At 36.6% G+C, this 25,868-nt stretch overlaps 1 protein-coding gene across 2 annotated transcripts in view; it reads left to right on the top strand.

Annotated features, from left to right (window-relative positions):
* The window catches only part of LOC107600282 (F-BAR and double SH3 domains protein 2-like), a 102,854-nt gene that overhangs the window by 37,194 nt on the left and 39,792 nt on the right, over positions 1 to 25,868 (top strand). For both annotated transcript variants that reach the window (XM_016292135.1, XM_016292142.1), the window contains exons 4-8: positions 15,286 to 15,365; positions 16,382 to 16,526; positions 16,786 to 16,919; positions 19,048 to 19,102; positions 19,540 to 19,668. In XM_016292135.1, the coding sequence (XP_016147621.1) occupies positions 15,286 to 15,365; positions 16,382 to 16,526; positions 16,786 to 16,919; positions 19,048 to 19,102; positions 19,540 to 19,668 (543 nt within the window). The remainder of the gene's footprint in view (positions 1 to 15,285; positions 15,366 to 16,381; positions 16,527 to 16,785; positions 16,920 to 19,047; positions 19,103 to 19,539; positions 19,669 to 25,868) is intronic.

Consider the following 25,868-nt stretch of genomic DNA (forward strand, 5'->3'; position numbering starts at 1 on the left):
GCTTCAGTGTCTATTTTATAGTGTAGGGGGCGGGCGCTTCGGATTCTAGAGAGCATTTGATTGGACAGAAAGTTTGATGAGAAGCTGAAGTATGATGTGACGTCAAAAAAATCCTTGAGCCGTTTTGGCGGAAGTGACAAACTGCAAGCTTTGAATGCTTATATCTTCTAAATGCGAATTTTGTCACTGTTTTGGAGCAAACTGCCTTATAGATAACCTTAAGACTAACATATTGATACTAACACCCAAAAAACATTCATTTTGATTTCATGGGGACTTTAAGCTCCAGCACAGTGGAGCCAGATGCTCTTCCAGGTACTGAGACGGAGCCAAGTGTGCATCAGCACGTCAGGGAGCCGGTAGGACGGACCCTCTGGAGGTCGCAGGGGATGGTTGTGTACTTCTGCATGAGAATCACTTTGTATCATCCCACCCTTTTTAATTTGCACTGTCATTACATGTCACTGAATGTAATGTGGAAAATGATCTGTTTGGTTGTTTTACTCGTTGGTCAGACAGCCTCTATTCTGCCGGTGTTTCTTGGCTAGAATAAACGACACTGTAGGCTAGGGCTGCACGATATATCGTTTCAGTATCGATATCGCGATGAGCGCATCTGCGATAGTCGCATCGCAGGATGTGCGATGTTTAGTATACTGATCGTTACATTTATACTGATTGTTTTCTTTGCTCACACAGACACAGTGTCTACACCGGATGCAACAGCTGTACAGAAATACCCATTTTAAATAAATTTAGTAGCAGAGCTACTACAATCGATTTTCAGTGCGGCTGGCGTTTTCCCACTTGCTTTTAGGCGCGACATGTGAACGGCCCCAAAGTCTGTCTACACTGGACGCGACAAAGCGACCGGTGCATATCATTTGAACTTTGTGTCAGTATGTCATAAAGAGAACAAGGCTTTAGTTTACTGTCGGGGATTTGTCACGCCGCGCTGCATCCAGTGTAGACTCGGTGAGAGCCACGCAGATGCACGTGAACACTGATTTCTGTTCACTATCTGTGCCTGAACTATACTGTGCTCTGCAAGTATCCTTGTAAACACAGTTGCTTATGGCTTAGGCGAAGGGAAACAATTGAGGAAGAAAATGGATGTGTAACAGTAGCCTATATTGGTTCACAGCAGTTTAATGTTCCTGAGGCGTTCTCTGTCATGAACGTTAATCAAACAACAAAACACAAAGAAAAATCACTTTTGTAGCTTTAACACAGATTTGTTAGATTTAATTTATGGTGAAAATTATGCAGTGTTATTTTACATTTGATTATTCAATTTCTGTACCTGAATACTGAGGGTTGGGGACGAAGGATGGAGCGAGGACTCAGTTATGCAGAGGTTAGGGCTTTTTATTAACATAAAACAAAACCAACAACAAAAACTACCCCGTGGGGGAAAAACAGGCTGGCAAGACTGGGCAAGGCAGGATCTTGGGCTCTGTCACAAAACCATGAATTACACTAGACCGAAGTGACAGAGCCCTGACACTCCCGTCATGTCATTGTTTTCATGTGAACATGCGGCTTCGAGAGTGCTCGAGCCGTGCGCTCTCGTCTGCGTGTACTGTTTCATGTTGGAGCGTGGTGTTCGGATCCCGGCACTCAGGTCTTGAGTTTCGGTTTCGTTTCGGGGTCCGAACACTCGCACTCCATGTTCTGTCTGGTTGTGGGAGCGTGCGGTCTCGAGTTTGCTCGGCCGTGCGCTCTTCTGTCTACATGTGCTTTCACTTTTGTAGCTTTAACACAGATTTGTTAGATTTAATTTATGGTGAAAATTATGCAGTGTTATTTTACATTTGATTATTCAATTTCTGTACCTGAATACTGAAAAATATAAAGCACTGCTTATTTTCTTTTGTATCTTTGTTCTGTTATTTATCTATGCTTGTAATTTGTTTATTTCCTATGCTGATTTACTCGCCTACAAAATCACCCCCTGAAGTCATCTGATTTTTTTTTTTCCATATCGCAGAAAAAAAAAATATCGCAATGAGTTTTTTTTCCAATATCGTGTAGGCCAAAACTGTATTTTAGACTGCTGTATCTCTGATCAAATCACCTTTAAAGTTGTGCATATGATGAGAATGATGGCCTGACCCTCTTTTTCTTCCATGCTGTCTTTTGCTCAAATTAAATCTCAATGGTTTAACATTTGAAAATGAAGAAATAAAGACAGCCATAAATATTACTCTTGTAATTTTACAGTTGTAGTGTCAATAAAATTATTATTATTTACTATATTTTTGCATATTATTCTTAAATATAATCTTTTTTTATTTTACAGTGAAATATTACAATTATAATATCTTTTTACATTTTTGTTATAATAATAATCAAGCAAAATAACAACAACCGTTTTAGTATTATAATTTTACATAATTGGAAATACTGTTTATTTTACTGTCAACAATAAATAACTGTTACATTTTTTTACTGTCAAATATTATTACTACAATATATAGTAATATAATATACAATATTATAATTATTGTTTTATTATTTAAGTCATATTGATATATAATAAATAATACTCTTTTTGGCCAAATTTTGTAGCCCTAAAAACAAGCATAGTAACTCTGGAGTTTATGTATTTATTTTAAATGCTCAAATCATGTTCAGATTACATTTGCTTTTTCCCAAATTGTGAAGCCCTACCTGAATGCCGTACTATTTCTGGTGATGTTTCAAAGGCTCTGTGCATACTTTTGTGATAATGTTTTATGATAATATTACCCACAACCGCTTGCTCGAGTTTAAGACTTTGATTTCCTTCAGAAAAATGGCAGTAAATATGAAAGCTATATATATTAAAGTAGCAGTTTTAACTACATGCTAAGGGGCCATTCACACAGAATGCGCTTTTGCAGTAAAGATATTTTGTTCAAGACAGGGCAGTGGAACAAAAAATCTCATGGTTTTCAGCCACGTTTTTTAAAGGTTGAACAACTTTTAACTTGAGCGCTGTGTGTTTGGAATGTGCGAGACACAGCAAAAGAGTCGTCTAACTCAGATTTACATAGAAAAACAATGGAAAAGCAGCACAGTGGAATGCAAAAATGCATTGTGTGTGAACGGCCCCTAACATTTCAAATGCTTACAGTAGGTGACGGAAGTCTGTGCATTCCAGACGCAGAATTAAAATGCAGTAGTGCTTTCTAATGTTAAGCTACTGTTTTTGTGCATTGGGATTGAATTAGCAGTGATGTTGACGTGCAGGTTGACTCTTTTGGTAAAAGATGGGCGGGAAAGGGGCTGTTGCCATAGAAACGTGAGGGGTCAGATTCGGGGTGCATGTTGCTTTGTTTTTGTTTTCTGGAGCAGGTCATTCCAAGGGCAGATGTCTCTATCAGGTCCTTTCCCTCCCTTGCCGTTTAAAGACGTTCTCCTTCCATAGGAATTTTCATCACGTAACGCAACACAACACCTGCTTTCACCCCACCCGCTGTGTCTTACTGTATTAATCAGAATGACGAAGCGTAAAATGGCCACAATCGATTCTCACACTCCTTTGTGAGCGGTGCTGGCACACTTTAATAGTGTTTTAATGCGCCATGTCTCCATTAAAACTGATAATGTGGCAGTGCCAACCCCAAGGACAGGCTGGGTGTGATGTTTAGACGTGTGAGCTCGCTGGAGGCATCCGATAATGTGTGTGGTCCCTTAGACGTTTGTGTTTCGTGTTCATTTCGAGTTTGTGCAGAGGGATTCGACATCAGTGCCAAATCCAAGCGCAGTTTGTGTTCCTGCCAGAATCCAGTGCTGTTTTGAGGTCAGTTTGGACTCGAACCAGGCGGCTCTTTTTGCAGAGCGACGTGTTTGGGGTCCGTATCTCTCAGAGGAGTCATTAAATCGTGGGCCAGCAGGTCAGAGGTCACAGGGTGAAAGGCGGACCAGAGGTTTGGTCAGTGTTGCACTGGGTCTCTGGACAGACGAGAGTTATACAAATGAGATGAATTAGTCTTCACCACCCCCTGGTGTCTACGCCTTTCTGAACCCTTTTGCATCTTCTGCACTACCTCGCAAGCCTGTGTTATATTTCAGGGACCCAATACATTTCTAGACACCAGTATAGCATGATTTAAGGATGGATTCTTTTGACTGTCTAGTAAAAAAAAAAAAACACCCTAGCAACTGTATAATATCCAATCAGAACACCTTTGCAAATGCATAGCAACACCCTGGCAACAACCAAAATCAGAAAATGTCAAGTAGTCTCATTTATTAATATAGTGCTTTTATACAATCCAAAAAAAAAGTTCATACTTTTATTGAGCAAGGATGCATTAAATTGATCAAACGTGACAGTAAAGACATTTATAATGTTATTTCAAATAAACGCTGTTCATCAAAGTATCCTGAAAAATAAAATGTATCGCAGTTTTTACAAAAGTATGAAGCAGCACAACTGTTTTCAACATTAAAAACACCCTAGCAACTGTATAATATCCAATCAGAACACCTTTGCAATTGCATAGCAACACCCTGGCAACAACCAAAATCAGAAAATGTCAAGTAGTCTCATTTATTAATATAGTGCTTTTATACAATCCAAAAAAAAAGTTCATACTTTTATTGAGCAAGGATGCATTAAAGTGATCAAACGTGACAGTAAAGACATTTATAATGTTATTTCAAATAAACGCTGTTCATCAAAGTATCCTGAAAAATAAAATGTATCGCAGTTTTTACAAAAGTATGAAGCAGCACAACTGTTTTCAACATTGATAATAATCAGAAATGTTTCTTGAGCAGCAAATCAGCATATTAGAATGATTTCTGAAGGATCATGTGACACTGAAGACTGGAGGAATGATGCTGAAAATTCAGCTTTGATCACAACAATAAATTACATTTTACTATATATTCAAATGGAAAACATTTAATTTAAATTGCAGTAATATTTCAAAATTGTACTGGATTTTTGATCAAATCAATGCAGCCTCAGTGAACACGAGACTTCTTTCTTTCTTTCAAAAACTGTAGTGTAAGTAGTAATTTTGAAGTTTACATATGTTTAGTCAGTTGTTTTTGTTTAATTGAATATTTTAATAATTCTTGAAGATTATGAATAACATAATTGTCATATTGTTGAATTGTATTGTCTGCACATCTATGTAACAACCCCCCCCCCATATTACTTATTGAAGACCATACCTTCTCGTCTGGACTTTCACTGTTCACCTTTATCCTGGTTCTCACTGACGAGACCCTTGACCACACGCATGATCCCTCCATATTATCAGCACAAGAGAGCAACAGAGAAAGCAGGAGAAAACGGCTTTCACGAGGAACATGAGAGGAACATGCAGCATATGGCAGGCACGGAGCCCCAGGGTACAAATGACCATCTTACCCTAAGCGTTTCCCTTTCAGCAGCAGCATAAAGCATATGTAGTGCATGAGAGGAGTGTTTGGATGTCAGGACACCGTCCCATTAGAAGAGCTTTGAACTAAATCGGCACACAGGGGAATTGATTCAAAGCCTCGACATGCTCAGACCTCTTATGTTTAATGTCGCTCGCTCTCTCATTCTCTTTCTTCTCTACAACCCTGCAGTGGGCGGGATGACCAAACCTTGTATTTAGTCTGCTTTATATATCAAGTAATATATTTACTGTTATAGTTTTTATTAATATTTTGATTTAGTTTTTATTTTTGTGTTTTTATTTAATTGTTTTGTTAGTTTTAGTAATTTTTATTCATTTAAAAAAAAATTTACTATGTTGTTTTTTATTAATTTTTAATTCAGTTTTAGTTATTTTAGTACACCAAGTTATACTAAATGAAACTGACAAATGTTGTCTTGGCAACTAGCTGAAAAAAACTATATTTTACTTTATTTCAGTTTATTTTATTTCAAGTAACTAACGTTTTAATGGTTTTAATTTTTGTTTTAGTTAACTATAATAACTCTGGCTTGAGTCAAAAACAAAAACCTGAAATTAAAATAACTTAAGTGCTAATTTTGGCCTTTATGCTGTCGAGTCATTTGAGATCTCACCTGGATGCTGCTGTTTTATTTTCAAAGAGATTAAACGGTTTCATTTTCAAGAAAATGAAACCTGCATGAGAGGTTAGTGACCTGTGGATGTTCACTGTTGCCTGTTGTGGTTTTCTGCAGTTTGAAGCCTCAGTATATCATACGCTTGTGTTGTTGCTGTTTTTTTGTGATGTTTTGTGAGGAGATGTTTTCTGTTATATGATATCTTTCAATGTTTTATTACATTTTAGGAACTTTTTGCATTCCATATATATTATTGTATTATATATTTTATTATTTAGCAATTGTGTTTATACATAATTAAATATTAGTATTTCATTTTAATTAAAATACTGATATAAATGAAAGTTATTTTATTGCTTAATAGTATTGTGTTCCAATGACAATCAATAAATAAATATTATGTAAATATTTAAATACAAAAGTGTCAATTATTTTTTTATTTACTCTGTTACTTCCATTTAATTATGCTGATTTTAAAAAAATGCTTAGTAGTATTGTATTACAGTAAGTGTCATTTTAAATACAGTACTATTTATTTTTAAAAATCATTTAAATTGGCATAAATAAAATGAAGTAAAATATATATTTTTAATATGAACAAATACCTATGTATAAATTGAATCTAAATATTAAAATATCTTTATTTTCATTACTGGAATAAAGCGATACATTATTTTTTTATTACAGTAATGAGAATCTAATGAGGATCATTATTTAATGGCAATTAAAAAACAAAACTTAAAAGTGCACATCTGGACGCATTATAGTAATGAGCATTTAGGGGTTAATAGTCATGAAAATAATCACATGCAAAATTTATTTTTCTTTATGCAAAACGTATTGTCTTTTGATTACAGGGTGAAATGATTGAGTGTTTTAATTGTAAACTCTTTTCCAGCATTGTATAATATATGTTTGCTCTAGAGAGCTGTTGTTACTGCCTTTGTCAGCAGACTCTTGTTAAGGTATGAAGGCCCTGGAGCATTTGGACGGCATCCTAGTTGCATAAAAAGCAGTATATTGTACAAACTTGTTCGCTATTTAAAATAAATGGTGCTGTTCTTTATACAGTCCCAGAGGTCTGTCCAATCGTTTAGAGTCAGTCAAACTTTACACGGCACATAAATCATTCGCTTTTACTGCTTTCAGCCGGGTGCCAAGCTGTGGGCCGTCCCACCCACCGGACAATGCCATGCCAGAACCAGCCGAAAGCCCGTTCACCCCTCAGTCCAGAACCATGGAGATTGAGGTCACAAATGAACTCTCACTTCACTAAAAGATGGACCTGGACGATGCCAGAAAGGCTCAGAGGATGAAGCAGCCATTTTGGGTGCTTTATTGGAGCTCAAAGGCAGTGCAGTGCCCACTCAATGTCCCCATTTGTGCCCCTGTGAGAGGAGACAGGCCAGGTCGGGCCGGTTCTGGAAACTGACCTTACTATAGAGGGACGCACAAAGAACAGCTTGTGCAGACTGAAGCCTGAAAACCCCGGGCCAGCGTGTGCTTCACAAACACATGCACACCAGCGCAGACCCTCCCCCGTGTGATGATTATTTAGTCCGTTTTGTGATTTTTTTTTTTTTAAGTTTCTTTTTCCTCTCTTTGTGATGTCATGCTTGATTTATGACTCTTTACTTTTCTCTACGTGGGTGTTTTTATTTTTTTTTAGATGCTTTGTGTCTCTATTTCCGTCATTCTAACTGTCACACTTCTTTTGGTTCCTTATGTTTCTCTTTATTTTAGTATTATTTAAATTTTTGTATTTATATTATAGTTTTTATTAATATCATGAATTTGCTTTTATTGTTATATTTTATTCAGTTTTAATTTTAGTTTAAATTTTAGTAGTTTTTAGGTGTTTTTGTCATCTTTTTCTTTATTTTTTGTTTTGTTTTTAATATTGCCTTTCATGTTTCATTTATTTTTGTTTGTTTTATTTTATTTATTTTTTTTTTTACCCTTCTTTTACAAAGTTAGTTGCCAAAATGACATTTGTATTTTTTGTCCCATTTAAGTTTTTCATCTAATATTATTTTTTATTTTATTTTATTTTTCTATTATTATATTTTCCACTAGGGCTGTGTGATATGACGATATATATATCGGATGGACGAAATAAAAAGTCTATCGTTTCATATTATGCGCTATCGTTTATTACGTGGTGTCGCAAAATACATTGTTTACGGTAATACTTTTTCATCATTTGGATGACTGCGATCTTTAAACGCCACCACGGGGCATGAAGCGAAGACAGAACCAGGTGGAGAACGACCAGCGAGGACAAAACGAGGAGCTCGTTCCTAAACGAGGGACTACATCTGTAGCATGGACACGTGTTTTTAAACACTGCAGTTTTAATACAACCGATTTTAAGCCATTGAAACACAAACAACAGAGCTATATGCGTGTGCCGTCTCTGTTTCTGTGTAGCGCTCATTTTTTTGCCGCTTTATTGGCTTTGAACGATTACATAAACACACTTATATGCATCAGAATCCCTGTCTTTGCAAGTACCCTCATAAACACAGTGATTTAGGCCTTAAGAGAGAGTAAACAGCTGAAAAAAAAACCGCATATGTAACAGTATATTGGATCCGGACTTCGGTCTTAAAGGGGAAGCTGTCCCATATTCGTCCTGTCTGCCATTCATATTAATGAAACGTATTATTAATATTAATCAAACAACAGTGAGAGAAAATCTCTCACTGCTCTTGACTAAATCACTTTTGTAACTTTAATAAGAAGAACTTAAAAAATAATAATAATGATATATTTATATCTATAGAATCTATAAATAATACACGTGTTAATTATATCTATCTATCTATCTGTCTATCTATAGATATAATTAACACAGTGAAAACTAATTAATTTACACAATGTATGTAGCATTTCTTATTTATTGTAGTTTTTTGTCCTATTGCTTGCAATTAGTTTCTTATCCTTATTTCATCACTGACTATTTATCTTCAGTGAGGTTTGTAGGTTGTTGTTTTTTTTTTTTTTGGTCTCTTTTTAGGTATTAGTTTGATATTGACATTGGTGACAAGGATTATGAAAATTCTATGGTATCAAAGATTTTAATATCATAAAAACCTTTTTAAAAGAAAAAAAATAACTATATCATGATATATATCGTTATCGTGATATAAAATTAGTCATATCGTGATATAAGATTTTGGTCATATCGCCCACCCCTATTTTCCAGTTTTATTTCAGTTAACAAAAAACTGTTTTTAATAGTTTTTGTTTTAGGTCAAACTAATATTCCTGTGGCTGACACAATATTATCCATATCACTTATATCAAATTACATAAAATTTCTCAATAGAAAAGTAATAAAGATGGAATGAAAAAGTGTCTGTCAGATACAAATTGAATAAGTGAGTTGTTGGTGCAAGAGAAGCTGCTTAACAAGAGAATTTAAACTAGATTTTTTAATTTTCTGTTGATTTGTCCAAAACCTGCAGCCGTAATGCTAGGTGCTTATAAAGATTGCTGTGTAGTTGCTAGGGTGTTGCTGTGCAGTTGCTAGGGCATTCTGGGTGGTGGCTACGTTGCTCTGGGTGATGCAAGCTTTGCAAACTCCTGTTTAAATGCCTTCTTCTGTTTCAGAGAAATTAATGTGTTGGTTTGGCCTTGTGTGCATTATTAAAAATGGATCAGTGTTCTGCTAATTTATTGAAAACGTCTTTAAGCTCCTGTTTCCATTTCCGCCAGATTTTCAGTGCTTTCTCATGCTGTTTGTGATCTTAACATTGCGGTATTTTCTGTTTGATGACAGTTGCACTGGTTAATTTAGTACTTGATGACAAGAACCCCAGAGCAGGAAGGAGACGTTTATCTCTCGGTCTTTCTCACTTTTTCGTTCTCTCACTCCGTTTCGTCTGCTGCGGATATCCTGCCATTGGGCCGGCCGCTCCAACCTCTGCCTGCAAACAGGAAGTGACTGTGTGTCCAGTGGTGGGAGTTTCCTGTTACGACTGGCCTGTTTGCTACCACACCTATGACCAATAATGGTCTTTTTGACACAGCACCCGTATTCATTAATGCTGGAAAACACCACTGTTGCTGCTATTGCTCATACTTAGACATGAGGCATTCGGGTTTGTTGAAGAGAGGTGTGATGTTACTTTTCGAAGTGATCAGACTTTCGATTTTTAGCTGGTGAATGTGAAAGTCTAGTTTAAGTATATTGATTTCTAGTGTATTGATTCATTTTGTAGTCACATTTATTTATATATAGTGCTTTATATAATACAGACTGTTTTAAAGCGGATACGTGTTAATAAAACATCGAAATAATTTGATGATGTAAGATTCGTCAGTTATTAAATTAATTCAATTTAATTGAAAAACAGCTTTATAGAAGATATAGTGTCAATATTCCACTAAGTTGAATTAAGTTGAACTAAAACCATTAAAAAATGTAAAAAAAATAAATAAAAAAAAAACTTTTTGCTACCATTCATATGTTTGAGGGTCAGTTTTTTAAAGAAATTAATATTTTTATTCAGCAAGGATGCATTAAATTGATCAAAAGTGTCATTGAAGACCTTCATAATGTTACAAATGGTTTCTATTTCAAATAAACACTGTTCATTTGAACTTTCTATTCATCAAAGAATCCTGAAAAAAGTCAAATAAATCACAATTTCCACAAAATATTGCGCAACACAACTGTTTTCAACATTGATAATAATCAGAAATATTTCTTGAGCAGCAAATCAGCATATTAGAATGATTTCTGAAGATCATGTGACACTGAAGACTGGAGGAATGATGCTGAAAATACAGCTTTATATCACAGCAATAAATTCGATTTAAAAATCTATACAAATAGAAAACACATATTTTAAATTAGAATAATATTTCAGATTTTTTTTTAATGCAGCCTTTCTAGGGACTTCTTACCAACCCCAAACTTTTTAAAGGTAGTGAACACAGCAAAAGCTTACTGTGGTAGTCATTTCTATAAATAACACAGATCTTAGAGCATTGAAGTCTACTGTAATGACACACATTTGCATTTCCTCTCCTCTTGATGTGTCATCTACTAAAGTACGTACTGAATGCACATACCCATATACCACAAACCAGGCTTTACAATCAATTACAAAATTACAAAAGAGTAATCTCTACACATTGTATTTTACTGCGCTGTATAACCTCTATGTATATTGTCTAGCATTTAGGCCAGTTCCCATTTCACTTTCCCTTTGTCTTACATTTAGCCTGTAATGATAAGAGAGAAGAGACACATTGCTGCTTCAGATGCTCTAGACGACCTTTAATTAGTGTCCTGAAATGTGATTAGTTGGTTGCTCTCAGCAGGTCAGATGAGGACGCCTCGGAGAGAGTAAGGACTGAAGAAGGCATTAAAAGAGTAATGTCACAGCAGAATGAGCCTAAACTGCTGATGTTTTATTCAAATCTCATCTTTAAATGCATCCACTTTAAATAGCCGCATCTATAGATGACTTTGACCACTGCATTTTAAATAGTTCATGGTTCTTTTTTGTTTTTCGTTATAGAATAGTTCTAGACTTTGTCTAGCTGTGCTTTTTATTGCAAGAGATTTACATAAAAGGCCTTAAGAAAATTGTCAGATTATGGTCAGCTAGTAATAGAGCCAGCCTAATTCAGGGATTTTTAAGAGCTAGTAATTCACACAACCTACTCACTGTTGCATTTTGAATTTACACAGGTTTGCTTTAATGGATGTTATGTTTGTATCAGTTGAAGTCTGCATTTTAATTGATGTTTCTTTCTCATATCTCATTTAATGTGTAGAGACAACCAAAAGTAGAGAAATAGAACCAAAAGCTAGTTTAATGTTTGAAAATAAAGAAATTAAACATAATTATTAGCACTGTAATTTTACAGTTGTACTGTAAAATAAAATTAAAAACAATTTCTTAAATACTTGAGTTTTAATTTTACAGTGAAATATTGCAATTGTAATTTCTTATTTTGTTAATATTTTTATTTAGTAGTATTAGTAGTCATAGTAATAATAATAATAATTATTATTATTATTAATATTATTATTGTAAAGTCATATTTATATATAATTACATTTTTTTGTCCCAATTTGCAGCCCTAAAAACAAGCACATCAAACCTGAAAAAAGGGCATTTTAAATCACAATTGCCGTTTTTAACTTGCAATTCATATTTTTGCATTTCTATTTGGTGACACAAGAGTCACAGAAATTACATATTTCATGCTTGCTTGTTTCTGAGATGATATTGCATTTTTATGTGAAATCAGAAAAAAACAGTCAGGGTCATTAATGCAATGACCTCAGTGAATTTTCCCGGGATCCCTCTTGACTGAATACAGTTCAGCTTTGTGTAGCTGGACCACACCTTATCAGAGCGCAGATTCAAAGCAGTGGTCCGCCTTATCTAGACCACACAGGATGACTGTTCCGGTTGCCATGACAACCGCTCCACCAGGTGTTTATGGAGATGAAGTGCTGTGTTTGCCTGTAATTACCCGAGCTTGACTGCAAAAGTCTCGAATTGACTTCTACGCTTCAGGAGACGCGGCACACGCCTGTACACTGACGTTCATCTGGAAGCAACAATAAGCCGAGTCTGAACGCCTCCCTGGACAAAATGCTTTAGTTTGCTGAGAATGTATGCATTATGTATGCTGAGATAGAAAGATTCATGCTTACATGCTCTTCACGCACCAGGTTTGACGCCGTAACTGTTTCAGACATTCAGGCCTTATTTGACAGGACGGTTCTGAATCTTTCACTCGTTTCGTCAGATTTGGCCGTTTGCATGTTTAGACGGGCTCCTTCTTCATGTTAACATTAGTGGCTCCTGTTTCTTTCATGTGACGTTCTTGTGTTCACCACTGGCAAAAGCTGCGGCTCACTTCTGAAGAAACAGCGGTCGTGTTGTCGATATTGTGTCAGTCTCTCTGGTGCCGTTCTCACCAGTCATTGAGACATTGAGCATGTCCAGTACCCTTTTTTTACCCTTTGTTTCTTTATTTTGTGTTGTGTGGTTGTGTTTCTCAGTGAAGATACATATTATGAAAGTTTGTGGGATGTGCATATATAAGAAAAAGGATGTTTTATATTCCACTGTTCTTGAAGTAATTTGAAATAGAAAAGATCAGTGAAGATACTGTAAGCCATTTAGTGCACAGCTAGTATATTAATGTTTGTTTGTTTTTTGGCGGTTGGTGATATTCAGTATACAACTCTGTATTTTCTAAAATGATTTATTTATTTTTTTGCTTGATTCATTTATTTATTTACAGTTTGTTTTAATTATATTGAGTTTTTTGGACTTTGAAAATATTCATTATTTTCATCAATAGTCATTATTCACTCACTCAGATATATATTATTTATGTATTTGCTTAAAAGGGTTTTATTTTGTTTATTTAAAAATTATTATTATTATTTTTTTTACTTTTGAAGATGTTTCATATGTATGTATTTGCTAAACTGTTTGTTTATTTTATGTGTATTGAATATAATGAAAACTGAACCCTGAATCAGCTGATCACAGGACATAATCAAAACAACTTTTCTACACAGTTTTTCTAAATGAACACAATGCAGTATAATATTTCATAATTTATAAATATATGTTTATTTGTTCACCAGTGTAAACAGCTGCATTTATAAATGATATTGAACGACACTGTTCTGTTTAGCATTTATCGTCATATATTTGACTAAAATCTATGAAAATGTGAAGAGAAATGTGGTCATTTTGAACTGATCATCAATTGAAATAGACATTTTAAAGTAGATCACAGAAAGAATATTTTGTTTTTTAAAGGATTGGAAAACTAGTCCATAGACTGATTTTCAGTGTTACTTACGTTTATATCGGCAGCAAAATCAAAATGAGTATATTGTTAAAGGGGTCATATGATGCTGCTAAAAAGAACATTAATTTTGTGCATTTGGTGTAATGAAATGTGTTTATGCGGTTAAAGGTTAAAAAACACATTATTTTCCACATACTGTACATTATTGTTTCTCCTCTATGCCCCGCCTTTCTAAAACGCATCGATTTTTACAAAGCTCATCGTTCTGAATATTTCGCCCTGCCCTAGTGCACACTAAGACATTTGTGTTTCCTTTTCTCTCTGACCTTTTTATGTCAAATGTCATACTGTCTTGTTCGCCTTAAGTATGAGTGTGTGTCCAGCGGCGATGTGAGTGTTAGAAAAACACGTCCAGTGATTATTGTAATACGCAGAGGGAGTCATGCAGAGGAAGGAAAATAAAAGACGTCAGCCCAGTTGATCTGTAGCGTCCTGTTGAGGGACTGAAAGAGGCCAGTCTCTGCCACACCGCCGCCCTCAGCCGAGGAGAACAGCTCCTTTCTTCTGCCTCATTCCCTGCTGCTTACACAAACACATGCCATTCTCTCATCCGCACACACACTGTAGATGTTGTGCTCACAGCGAGCCGCTTTGAGCACCGTTGTTTGGTATCTGGGAAACGGGCAGGTGGGGATGGGACGCAACGAAAGCCAGCAGCTAATCGGACTCGCATAGAGGTGCATCTCTCTCCTCCATTTACAATATGGCGGAATGGAGAACATGTTATGAAGTGAGGCTGCCTTGTTTGTTTCGCCATATGTCAGGTGGCGTTTGTGCAGTTATGGAAGTGTAATTTGGAGCGGAGGCCTTTCACGTTCCCAAAGGAGAATGCAAACTCCCCGCTCTTCATACCAACAGCAAACATATGTCACGGTCGTTGCTTTGTAACGTGTCGTGTGTCTGGGCTTGTGTTAATCCATGATAAATGGCATTCGATGACAGGGTCATGAGAACACGCATATGGCCTGTTAATTGCTTTGTGTTCGTATTCGAAAAACAAAATAACAGATGACTGCACACTACCAGCAAAACAGTACAGCAGACGTCCACATCATGAAATGTCTTGTTGACCTTGTTGTTTTCGGTTTGTGTTTGATTGTATAAATTAACATATACCTAAGTTTATTAGCTTAATATTCATGAATGCATAACTTTTAGATTCATTTATATACAGCCTTTTAATCAGCGGAAAAAGTCTGTTGGGATTGGGTGATATTACCTAAAAAAACATTTAATGGGATCTTTTGGCATGCTGTTATAAATATACTAAGATTTTGTACATACTAATTTGTATTTTGCGTACTATTTGGGATGGATAGTAATGGAACTGGGATGTAGTGTGAGAAACCGAACACATTCAAGCATCTTATGCTGTTTTCTGTTATTTTTATATTTTTCAGGCCCTGCAGAAGTTGGCGAGTCAGTATTTAAAGAGGGACTGGCCTGGGATCAAACCAGATGACCAGAGGACAGACTACAGGTGAATAAAACATCCTCTTTAACAAGTTTAGGGTGAAATCATAAGGATCTTGTTGTTTAATGACTGTTGTTTCCCTATGGGTGCTTTACAGTGATAGTTTGTGTTTCCTGAATCTTATGGCATAGCCATAATTATGTTTGAGTCGTCTAGTGATTAATTCCATTGCGATTCTACTGTAGAAAATAGAAATGTCTATGTTTTTCTGTAAATCTAAATCAACGTCTTAAAGGGATAGTTCACCCAGAAATTAAAGTTTTGTCATCATTTACTCACCCTCGTGGTGTTCCATACCTGTATGATTTTTTTCTTCTGCTGAACACAAAAGAAGATATTTTGAATTATGTTGGTAACCAAACAGTTGCTTGTAGCTAATGACTTCCATATTACGAAAAATAAACCTATGAAAGTCAATTGGTACCAGAAACTGTTTGGTTATCCACATTCTTCAAAATATTCAAAAGAAAGAAATTCATACAGGTTTGGAACAACTTGAGGGTGAGGAAATGTCGGCAATTTTTTCATTTTTGGATGAACTATACCTTTAAGAGATATTGGGCCAAAAATTGTCAAACCTTTTATGACTACTGTAGGATTGCCATTTTATTTTTTTGATTGACAGTTTGCATGGTAATGAATATTTGGATAGCTGTTTGAAATGAACTACTTGAATTAAATCAAATGGCTGCCCCACTTCAGTGACTAGGAGCCAATCTACCGACTTTATTCAAATAGATGCTTTTCCTTAGGTAGGAAACATTTTATTTACCTTAAATAAGTTCATTATGATCATGACTGACCATGTGTGAAGCAAAGTTCCAGTTTTGAAGGACGACCTGTGAATAAATCGCCATCTGAATGCAGTGGAAGTTTTGTTGCGAAGGAACTATGCTAATGTTCTTTTACTGTACATGCATGCAATCAGACACTGTCCGAATAGGGCTCCTGCTTTTGTTTGCATGGGAATAGCACTCCATAAATAGTGTTTGCAATCAGTAACCATGTTTTTCCTGCTGCAGGAATGTATATGGAGTGTGGCGGGCTTATCTTGAAGGCACCGTGCAGGTGACCCAGTCTCGACTCAACGTCTGCGAGAACTACAAGAACGAGATTTCAGACCCCGCCAAAACCTTACGCCTCTACAAAGAACAGCAGCTGAAAAAGGTACCAACTTCGGTCCTGTGTCCCGTGCCCTGATCCATCATGTAATTCTTTAACATCCTCTCTCTCTCTCTCTCTCGCTCTCGCTCTCGCTCTCGCTCTCTCTCTCTCTGTGTCTCTCTCTCTCTCTCTGTCTCTCTCTCTCTGCTGTCCCGCGATGGCCACCCGCAGTGCATTGAGCAGTTGGGTCGGATCCAGGCAGAGCTCCAGTCTCTCTCTCTCTGTCTCTCTCTCTCTGCTGTCCCACGATGGCCACCCGCAGTGCATTGAGCAGTTGGGTCGGATCCAGGCAGAGCTCCAGGATTCCGTGAAGGATCTGGCCAAGTCCAAAAAGAAATACTTTGAGCTGGAGCAGATGGCCCAGGCTGTGCGGGAAAAGGCCGACATTGAGTCCAAGTAAGTGCGTCTGGTATTGCAGGTGCAAACGGTCCCAGAGGTGCCCAGATCAGAAACACACACTTCACAAGTGCTTGTCCCATTAATTAAAGAATAAACACTACGTTCTCAGAAAAAAAAATGTATGAAGTTGTCACTGGGGCGGTACTCTAAGTTACAAAAGCTACTTCTTTGTACCATGTTTACCCCTAAATGATACATATTAAAACCTTAAAGGTGCATGTTAATACTTTAAAAGTGCATATTAGTACCTAAAATGTACATAGTACCTTTTGAATAGGTAAGTTACACTTTATCAGTTCATGCATTCCTTTGGAATCAAACCCATAACCTTGGTGTTGCTTGCGCCATGCTCTGCTGGAATGCCTTTTCCATAAAAATGTGCATATCTGAGAGTTGTAATTGTATTATTTTTCAATACAGCTTAGATCCTTTTACATTTATGTAAATTACATAAATTTTTTAATTTATGTACATTACATTGGGAATCGAACCCATGACCACAGCATTGTAAGCACCGTACTCTGCCGTTTGAGCTTTTTGAGCCTTTTCCATACAAATTTGCATATTTTGGGTATTGAAATTTAAAATGTTATTGCACTGAGCGGTTTTCCACCTTATCGAAGATATTAGGCTCAGAATCACAAACTCAAAGCATTAAAAGTGCCAAATAATATAAAAAGATGTGTCGTTGAGTTGAGATGCCTGCATTAAATATGCATTTCCATGGCTGATACTTAAGCCCCCAGTAGGGAATACCCCATTCTGTTCAAAGCAATTTATTAGCCTGATGCAGAATTTGTTAAACACACTTAGCCATCTCTCTCCATCTTTAAGGGCCATTTGTACCCACACTACAATTGCCATTCCAAAGCCTCTGCCAAGACCGGATTAGATGGAGAGGTGAAAGACGAGTCCAGTGGCATGGTGTTGTGAGCTCCTTGCTCAGTTTTTCTATTGATTTTGGCTATTGATGTTGTCCTCCTTACCATGGCTTGGCAGTAAAGCTGAATTAGAATCAGTTATTGTTCTCAGCAGTAGGAGGAAGATGGGAGAGAATCTGTCTTTGTTCTTAATTTCATGCAAACTTGATGAATCAAATTGTATCAGACCCCAAAACAACTCTGATCTCTAATGAATAGGGCTCTGTGATGTGGGTGTAATCTCTGAATCCAGATGTAAATCTAACATAAACACAGAAAACTGGATGTTAAGATTGCAATTTTGAATTTTCATATGTGGTTTGTGCAATTTTGTCCATCCTGTGTTCATGAATTTGAACATAGTTGGTCATAAAAAAAGCTAATTTTGGTTTCAAAGAATATAGTAGTTCACCCAGAAATGAATCATAATATTGTTATCATAACCCAAATTACCTTTATTACCCCAAATTTTCTCCATGGTACACAAAAGAAGTGGTTTTACAAAGTGTCTTAAATGCTCTTTTCTGTGACCAAAAACATCATATAAGTAGTCCATACAAGCTGCAGTCTTCTGAAGTCATATGATTGCTTAATGTGAGAAACAGTTATTTGCTGATAATCTCACTAGTGCTTCCACATTTTCAAACTTGGCACATCAAGATACCAAGTCATGCAGTTTGACATCAATGTCACCAAATGGCTTTGGTTTCAGTATGCAGAAGCATGAATAAGAGCTGCAGTGGAGGACAGTGATATTTTAGTATTATTATACTATTATGTTCTATTATATATGCTATTATATTCACTATTATGAATTAATATTTATTAATATTTTGATTTAGCAATTACAACTGTCATTGTATAGTGAAGAGTAGTGTGCACATTGTTCAAAATATCTCCTGTTATGTTCCACAGAAGAAAGTCATACATGTTTTAAATAAATTGTTTTTTTTTGGGTGAACTGTTCCTTTAAGATAAGAAGTCATCTCAGCAATGGCAAAACCAGATTTTGTGCCAGCTTTATAAAGCCTCTTCCTTCTTTTCACAGGTTGCAGGAGTGATCCACTCTAGTTTGATTTATAATGTCTATATCCTCCTCGACACAAATCCGGGATGGATTTGGTCTGGGCTTTCGTTTATCCTACCTGTTCCTTCCACCGGGTCTGATATATCTGTGATTTATAATACCTGCTCTATGTTCTCAGGTCGAAGCTGGGTCTGTTCCAGTCCAGGATAAGTTTACAGAAGGCCAGTGTGAAGGTAAACACCACCGTCTGTCTGTTTCTTTGAGAAACATTTTGTTCCCGCTCTAAACCCTGATTTACTCTTTACACCATGTTAGTGTAGCATGACCACTATGTTTTTGGGTCTTCTGTCAAGCACAACTTTGGACTGTGCTGGAGTGGAATTTTGTCATATTTTGCACAGCTGGACTAGAGTTAGAAGTAGATGATTTACACTTTGAAGTTACAAAAAGGCACCATAAAAGTAGTCCATATAACTCATACACTATATTTCAAGTCTTTTAATAGTGTTAAGTGAGGAAAGGCCAGAATCTGGATGTGACCAATGGCAGTTCAGGTCGAACTGAATGATACAGTGTTGGAATGGCTTAATGCACTGTCCCTTTATATGGATGTCCTAGAGGCTTGTGCTTTGCACTTCTTGAAGTTTTGGACCTCATGTGTGTGTTTCAGTTGAAAGCGAAGAGGAGCGATTGTAACTCCAAAGCGACCCATGCGAGGAATGAATATCTTCTCACATTGGCGGCCGCTAACGCACATCACGACCGCTATTATCAGACCGACCTGGCCAACTGCATCAAGGTGAGCACCACAGCGATGCAGTGCAATTTTAGTATTTATATACTATTATAGTATTTATTAATATTTTGATCTAGTTTTTATTTTTGGTTTTAATTTGTTTATATTTTTGTAATTTTGTTACATGCTTTTGACATTAAGTTTTTTTTATGTATATTTCCATTTAGATTTTTTTTTTCCAGTTTTAGTAATTGTAGTACTTCAATTTATTTATTTTTTTTAGTGTTTTAAGTTCATCTAATATTTATATTTTATATTATTTCAGCTTTATTTCAAATACCAAAAATTATTTTTAATAGTTTTAGGTAGCGATAACACATCAGCGATGACCTCTGAACCAAGCATCATAAAGGCATTGAAAGCCCTTAATTCTTCCGTTTAAAAAAAACCTTGCTTTGAGGTTTTCTAAATTGTCCTTTTGAGGACTTCTCTTGGTGGATGAACTTGTCAATGTGGGTGGAGTTTGCTACATGTCAAAAGTGCTTAATTTTATTGAATATTAGAGTATTGATTTCATAATTCCTGTTGTTGGTTATGTATCGCAAATCTTAAAGTTTTACGTGAGTCATGTTTGTTGGCATGAATCTAGAACAGTGGGTCAGACAATTATGCAATCTATGGGCAGATCAAACTATGTACTTCCTGTGTAGATTTCCTCACAGGAAAAAGCTCCCTTGCAGAGAGAAGTAGCTGCATGCTTTCTTTCTCTGCCCAGTATTGCTCATTTACAACTGGATAAGAGAGGTCTAGTCTTATGTCACTGAATGTGTTTGCATGCATTAAGTTGTAGAAACTACTTGACCGCCATTCTGGTGTGTGCATGTGTGTTTGTTTAAAGTAACAAAAAGTAAGTAGTTAAGTTTTAGTTAACTATAATAATCTTGTTTTGCTTTAAATTGAATTGTATTTTTAATTAAAGCAAGCAACTTCACAGGTCACAGGTGTGCACATATCAACCATTTTGTTAATTTCTTTAGAAGTTTGTATCAGATTGTTAATCTGTTGTTTAAATCTTTCTCTTTTATTTCTGCACTTTTACTCATGATCAGACCAGACGAGCATATAAGTGAGCATTTTTCCACTTGATCGGGTCTCATTTGTCTCGTAACGTAGCTATCAGCTTTGTTTCTCCACTGCATCCAGAACTGCTAGTCTCCTCGTGATCTTACCGGAGGACATCATCTTTGTTCCACCCGCTTTGTGTTTGACCGCGAGCGAGATGAATGCAATCTGAATGAGAGCGAGAGAGAGAGAGAGAGAGAGAGAGAGAATCTGTCTTAAATTATTGATAGATGGATGTCTGTGCTTCAGGCTCCACCAAATGCTGAATAACCAGCCCACTACAGCCCTTCTCCTCATCTCCCATTGGGTGAGCCGTAACCTTGGCTACGGTCAATATACTATTGCTGTACATCTATGACTTGATTATTGATGAGAATAGTCTCATCAGTCATATTTCCAGATATATTCTTAGATATATATTCCATTGTTGTCAGGGCGGATTTAAGGACTTCTTTTCCTTGTCTTTTCCAATTTTTCTTTTCCTTGCACATTTTTTTTCCTCATCATAAGTGTTTCTGTGGCAGTTGCTCCATAACGCCCCCTGCTTTATAAACCTCAAATCGGCGGTCCACATGAAAGGAATACTTCCGGTTAATTTACAAGTTAAGCCCATAGACTAAGTGGCATATTGTCAGTTGTCATAGAAAATCATTTTGCTTGTTCCTCTGGGTTTTCATGTATTTTAAAAGCAGAAATCACAATTAAAGTAATGCACTTCCAATGGAAGTTAATGGGCCATGCATTCAAAAGTTTAAAAGCAGAAATATGGCGCTTCCATTTTTTGTAAAAATGTGTTTTAGCTGTAAAATGTCTGAATTTTCCACACACTTATGTGTTAGTGTATATGCCATTTTGGTTTACTCTTAAATATAGTGTTTTAAAAGTGTATTACTTTGTCGTGTGCTTTCACTGTGTGCTTATTTTTTACAAAGAAAGCACATTAAAAAAAAAACTGATTCAAAAATATTTTGGTGAAACCTGAAACTTTGTTTTGAGCTTGATGCACCTTTCCATGAAAAATCTTGAATCACTTCATTAAATTCAGCACAATTTTAACATTTCTAAATTGCAAGATCTGTTGTAGCACTTTTTGCGTAGAAACCTCGGATTTCACATTGCATCATGATCCTGTTTTGAGTAGGTCTCTCTTTTAGTCCTTATTTTGCCTTATATGTTTAACGGCATTTCGGAAGTTCAAGAGAGGGGATTTTCTGCTTTCAAGATTGGCTGTGGGTTTTCCCCACCGTTTGTCATTGTTGTATTACACTTGTAAATGTGAGGAAAGAGGTGAGAGCAGCTTCATGTCAGATGTGTGTTTTGCATGTATTCTTAGCACTTATTCCTGTTTTGTGTGTGAACCAGCCGTCATCTACAAACACCATCAGCATGTTTTTTTATAGAAAGTTGACATTTACTGAACTGAGATAATGGGGCCTCCCTAGAAACACCCAAATGCACATCTATTTCTATATATATATACACAACTAACATGCCTGCTGGAAGCTTAAAGGAGAAGCACATCCAAAAATGGCAATGCTGTCATCATTTGCACACCCTCATGTTGTTCCAAACCTGTATGTCTTTCTTTCACATATCTTGTAACCAATTACTGACTAGTATCTATTACCATAGAGTTTGAAACAACTTGAGGATGAATAAATTATGTGAAAGTGAACTAACCATTTAAATCACTACTATTCCACTACCATTCAAAAGTCTGGGCTCACTTTCTGTTTATCACAGTATCCTGAAAAAAAGTATATATATCACAAAAATATGAAGCAGCACAATTTTCAAAATTAATCAGAAATGTTTCTTGAGCAGCAAATCAGCATATTAGAATGAGTCTGTGTTTCAGGCTCCACCAAATGCTGAATAACCAGCCCACTACAGCCCTTCTCCTCATCTCCCATTGGCTGAGCCGTAACCTTGGCTACGGTCAATATACTATTGCTGTACATCTATGACTTGATTATTGATGAGAATAGTCTCATCAGTCATATTTCCAGATATATTCTTACACAATTTTCAAAATTAATCAGAAATGTTTCTTGAGCAGCAAATCAGCATATTAGAATGATTTCTGAAGGATCATGTGACACTGAAGACTGGAGGAATGATGCTGAAAATACAGCTGCGCATCACAGAAATAAATGACATTTTAAAACATATGCAAATATAAAACAGTTATTTTAAATTGTGATAATATTTCACATTATTAAGTGAAAGTGACGTGATGTGTGGCCAAGTATGGTGTCTCTTTGCATTTAATCCATCCAAGTGCGCACACACACAGCAGTGAGTAGGGCACACACACACAACGTGAACACACACCCGCCGCAGTGGGCAGTCATTTTTGCTGTGGCATCCAGAGAGCAATTGGGGGTTCAGTGTCTTGATCAAGGGTCTCACCTCAGTCATGATATTGAAGGTGGAAGATAGCGCTGGTCATTCACTCCCCCCACCTACAATCCCTGCCAGACCTGAGACTCGAACCCGCGACATTTGGGTTACAAGTCCGACTCTCTAGCCATTAGGCCACTACTTCCATCTTACAGTCTTTTGAATGGTAGTGTATAGTGTTGAATATTAACTTGTGTTATAAAAAACTACAATGATTTAATTTAGTTTAGGTTGAACTTTTTTTTCTTCTAAACCTCACATTATAGACTTAGTATAAAAATGTATAAAAATAGTTTGCATATACATTTTGATAGGCTCTATTTATAGCCAGCAGACGGCTGTTGCTAAATGTGCACCACAGGTTCATATCGAGTCATGTGTGTGTGTGTGTGTGTGTGTGTGGTGTGAGGGGTTCATTAGTTTCCTGCAGGAGGCATTGGGGTGTAAAGTGAAGCATTTATTATGCAGCAGAAGTGTTTGTTCAGCTGATGCTTGTGTTTGCTTTATGTCTTTTGCTGTGTTGTGTGTGTATGCGTGTGTTCCCGTCTGTCCGGGAAAAAATGTATAAAAATAGTTTGCATATACATATTGATAGGCTCTATTTATAGCCAGCAGACGGCTGTTGCTAAATGTGCACCACAGGTTCATATCGAGTCATGTGTGTGTGTGTGTGTGTGTGTGTGTGGTGTGAGGGGTTCATTAGTTTCCTGCAGGAGGCATTGGGGTGTAAAGTGAAGCATTTATTATGCAGCAGAAGTGTTTGTTCAGCTGATGCTTGTGTTTGCTTTATGTCTTTTGCTGTGTTGTGTGTGTATGCGTGTGTTCCCGTCTGTCCGGGTGCGCTTGTAACCACGGGCCACGTGAATTATAGTTTTTCACACATGGAGACACATTTGGGTATGTTTTCAGAGAGTTTGTGAATGTGTAGCCTTGACAAAATAAGCAAGCTTAAAGGAATAGTTCACCCAAAAAAATTGAGAATTTGCTGAAATTTTTCCTCACTTTCAGGCCATCCGAGATGTAAATGAGGGTAACACTTTTTCATTTATAAATCACTAACAAATATTATATAATTGTTAACGGATCATTAGTTAATATATATTCAAATAGCTAGAGATATGAGATAATGTGCTTGTTAATGATCATATGAATTGAAAGTTTAATGACATTTGTAAGCATTTCAATTTACATTAAATAATAATCTGTTAATCATTATGTAATATTTCATAAGTTCTTAAGTTAATAATTAGTAAGCATTACCAAGCATGTTATCTCATATTTCCAGCTATGTGAATATATTAAAGGCACGATATGTAATTGTTTGCGGCTAGAGGGCGCATATTCAAAAGAAACAAAGGCGCAGTTTGATGGCGCCATGACTGAGTGTGGAATCATGGAAGTTGTGGTCTTCATCCCCACAGCCGACGCAATCCGATGGGTCTCAGGCAGAAATAATGTTCATGGATGAGCTGATGATTTATTAACATAGTAGAATGAAGCAGGATGAGGCTGAAAGCCGTCGAAGTGAAACGAGGCGCTGAACGAGCGTGACACGCGGCTCGAAAGCAGCGGAGCTTTTATTATGCCACAGTCGACCGCTTCCGCTGCTTCTGGTCGTGCGTATGTGGGGTAAAGCAGCGCTGTTTTATCATACTAGATACGTTTGAAAGTTCTGTTATAATGCTACTCTGTGCAGTCGTCACCTGTCTAATAAAACACATAGCATATTAAAGCATCTTTGGTGTTTCCATGTTTTCTACAAAACAAAACCGGAAATCGAGGGTGTATGACGTCATTGGCAGGCGACACAATGACACTACGGACACGCTCAGTGTCACTAGTTAAAATTGCTTATTTCTCTGGATTTAAACATTCTTCGAAACATTTGGGATAATAGGCGCGTTTCCATTACAGATTTGCGCAAAACTTTGGCGATATTTTATAAATGTCGATAAAAAAGTATTGCGAAATGACGCCGTTTCCATTAACCAATGTTATGCGACTAAACATAACCTTTTGCCTCTCGCGATAAGTCATGGCAACAGATTTTAGTGGGATTTTGACTTTTTGATTTAAAGGAGGCTTATGCGTGTATCTTTACAGAAGCAGCAAAGAGAGCCGCTTCAGAAACGTGCGTGGCGCGGCTGAAATAAACCATAGACTGTATAAAAACAAACAAAAGCATTGAGTGGCCGCAATCAGCTTCAGTGACCGGATCAGAGCCACACTGCACCGCAGACGTGTGCAGTGTAAATTGTCTAAGCATTAATAGTAGGGAAAGCCCCTTATACTGGAGCGCGGCCACTTATGATGTGTTTCTTGGAGGTTATAGTACATTGAAGAATGATCATATGACTTTTTAGATACGCCATGTGACCTGTAAATGCGAAAAAGCAGTTTCCATTGCAGTTTTGCAAATTAATCCTTTTTCGCATTGAAAAACCACCTCATGCTAGCGTAAAAACTTTTTTGCGATTATATGGGAGTTTTTGCGAAATTGACGCGTTTCCATTAAGCGTATTTTCAATTCGCAATTTCAATTTGCGCAATTTGAAGGGTAGTGGAAACGCGCCTAATGTAAGTACACAAGTCAGCAAAATATATAACACTGTTCTAGTGGTTTTTGGATATTTTAATAAAAAAAATCTTACATATTGTGCCTTTAACTAATGATCTGTTAAGCATTATATCATGTTTATTAAAGATTTATTAATGAAAGATTTTATAAAGTGTTACCT

The sequence above is a fragment of the Sinocyclocheilus grahami genome, unplaced genomic scaffold (genome assembly GCF_001515645.1).
Source record: "Sinocyclocheilus grahami isolate Dianchi unplaced genomic scaffold, SAMN03320097.WGS_v1.1 scaffold14.1, whole genome shotgun sequence".
In the NCBI taxonomy this organism is placed as follows: Eukaryota; Metazoa; Chordata; class Actinopteri; order Cypriniformes; family Cyprinidae; genus Sinocyclocheilus; species Sinocyclocheilus grahami.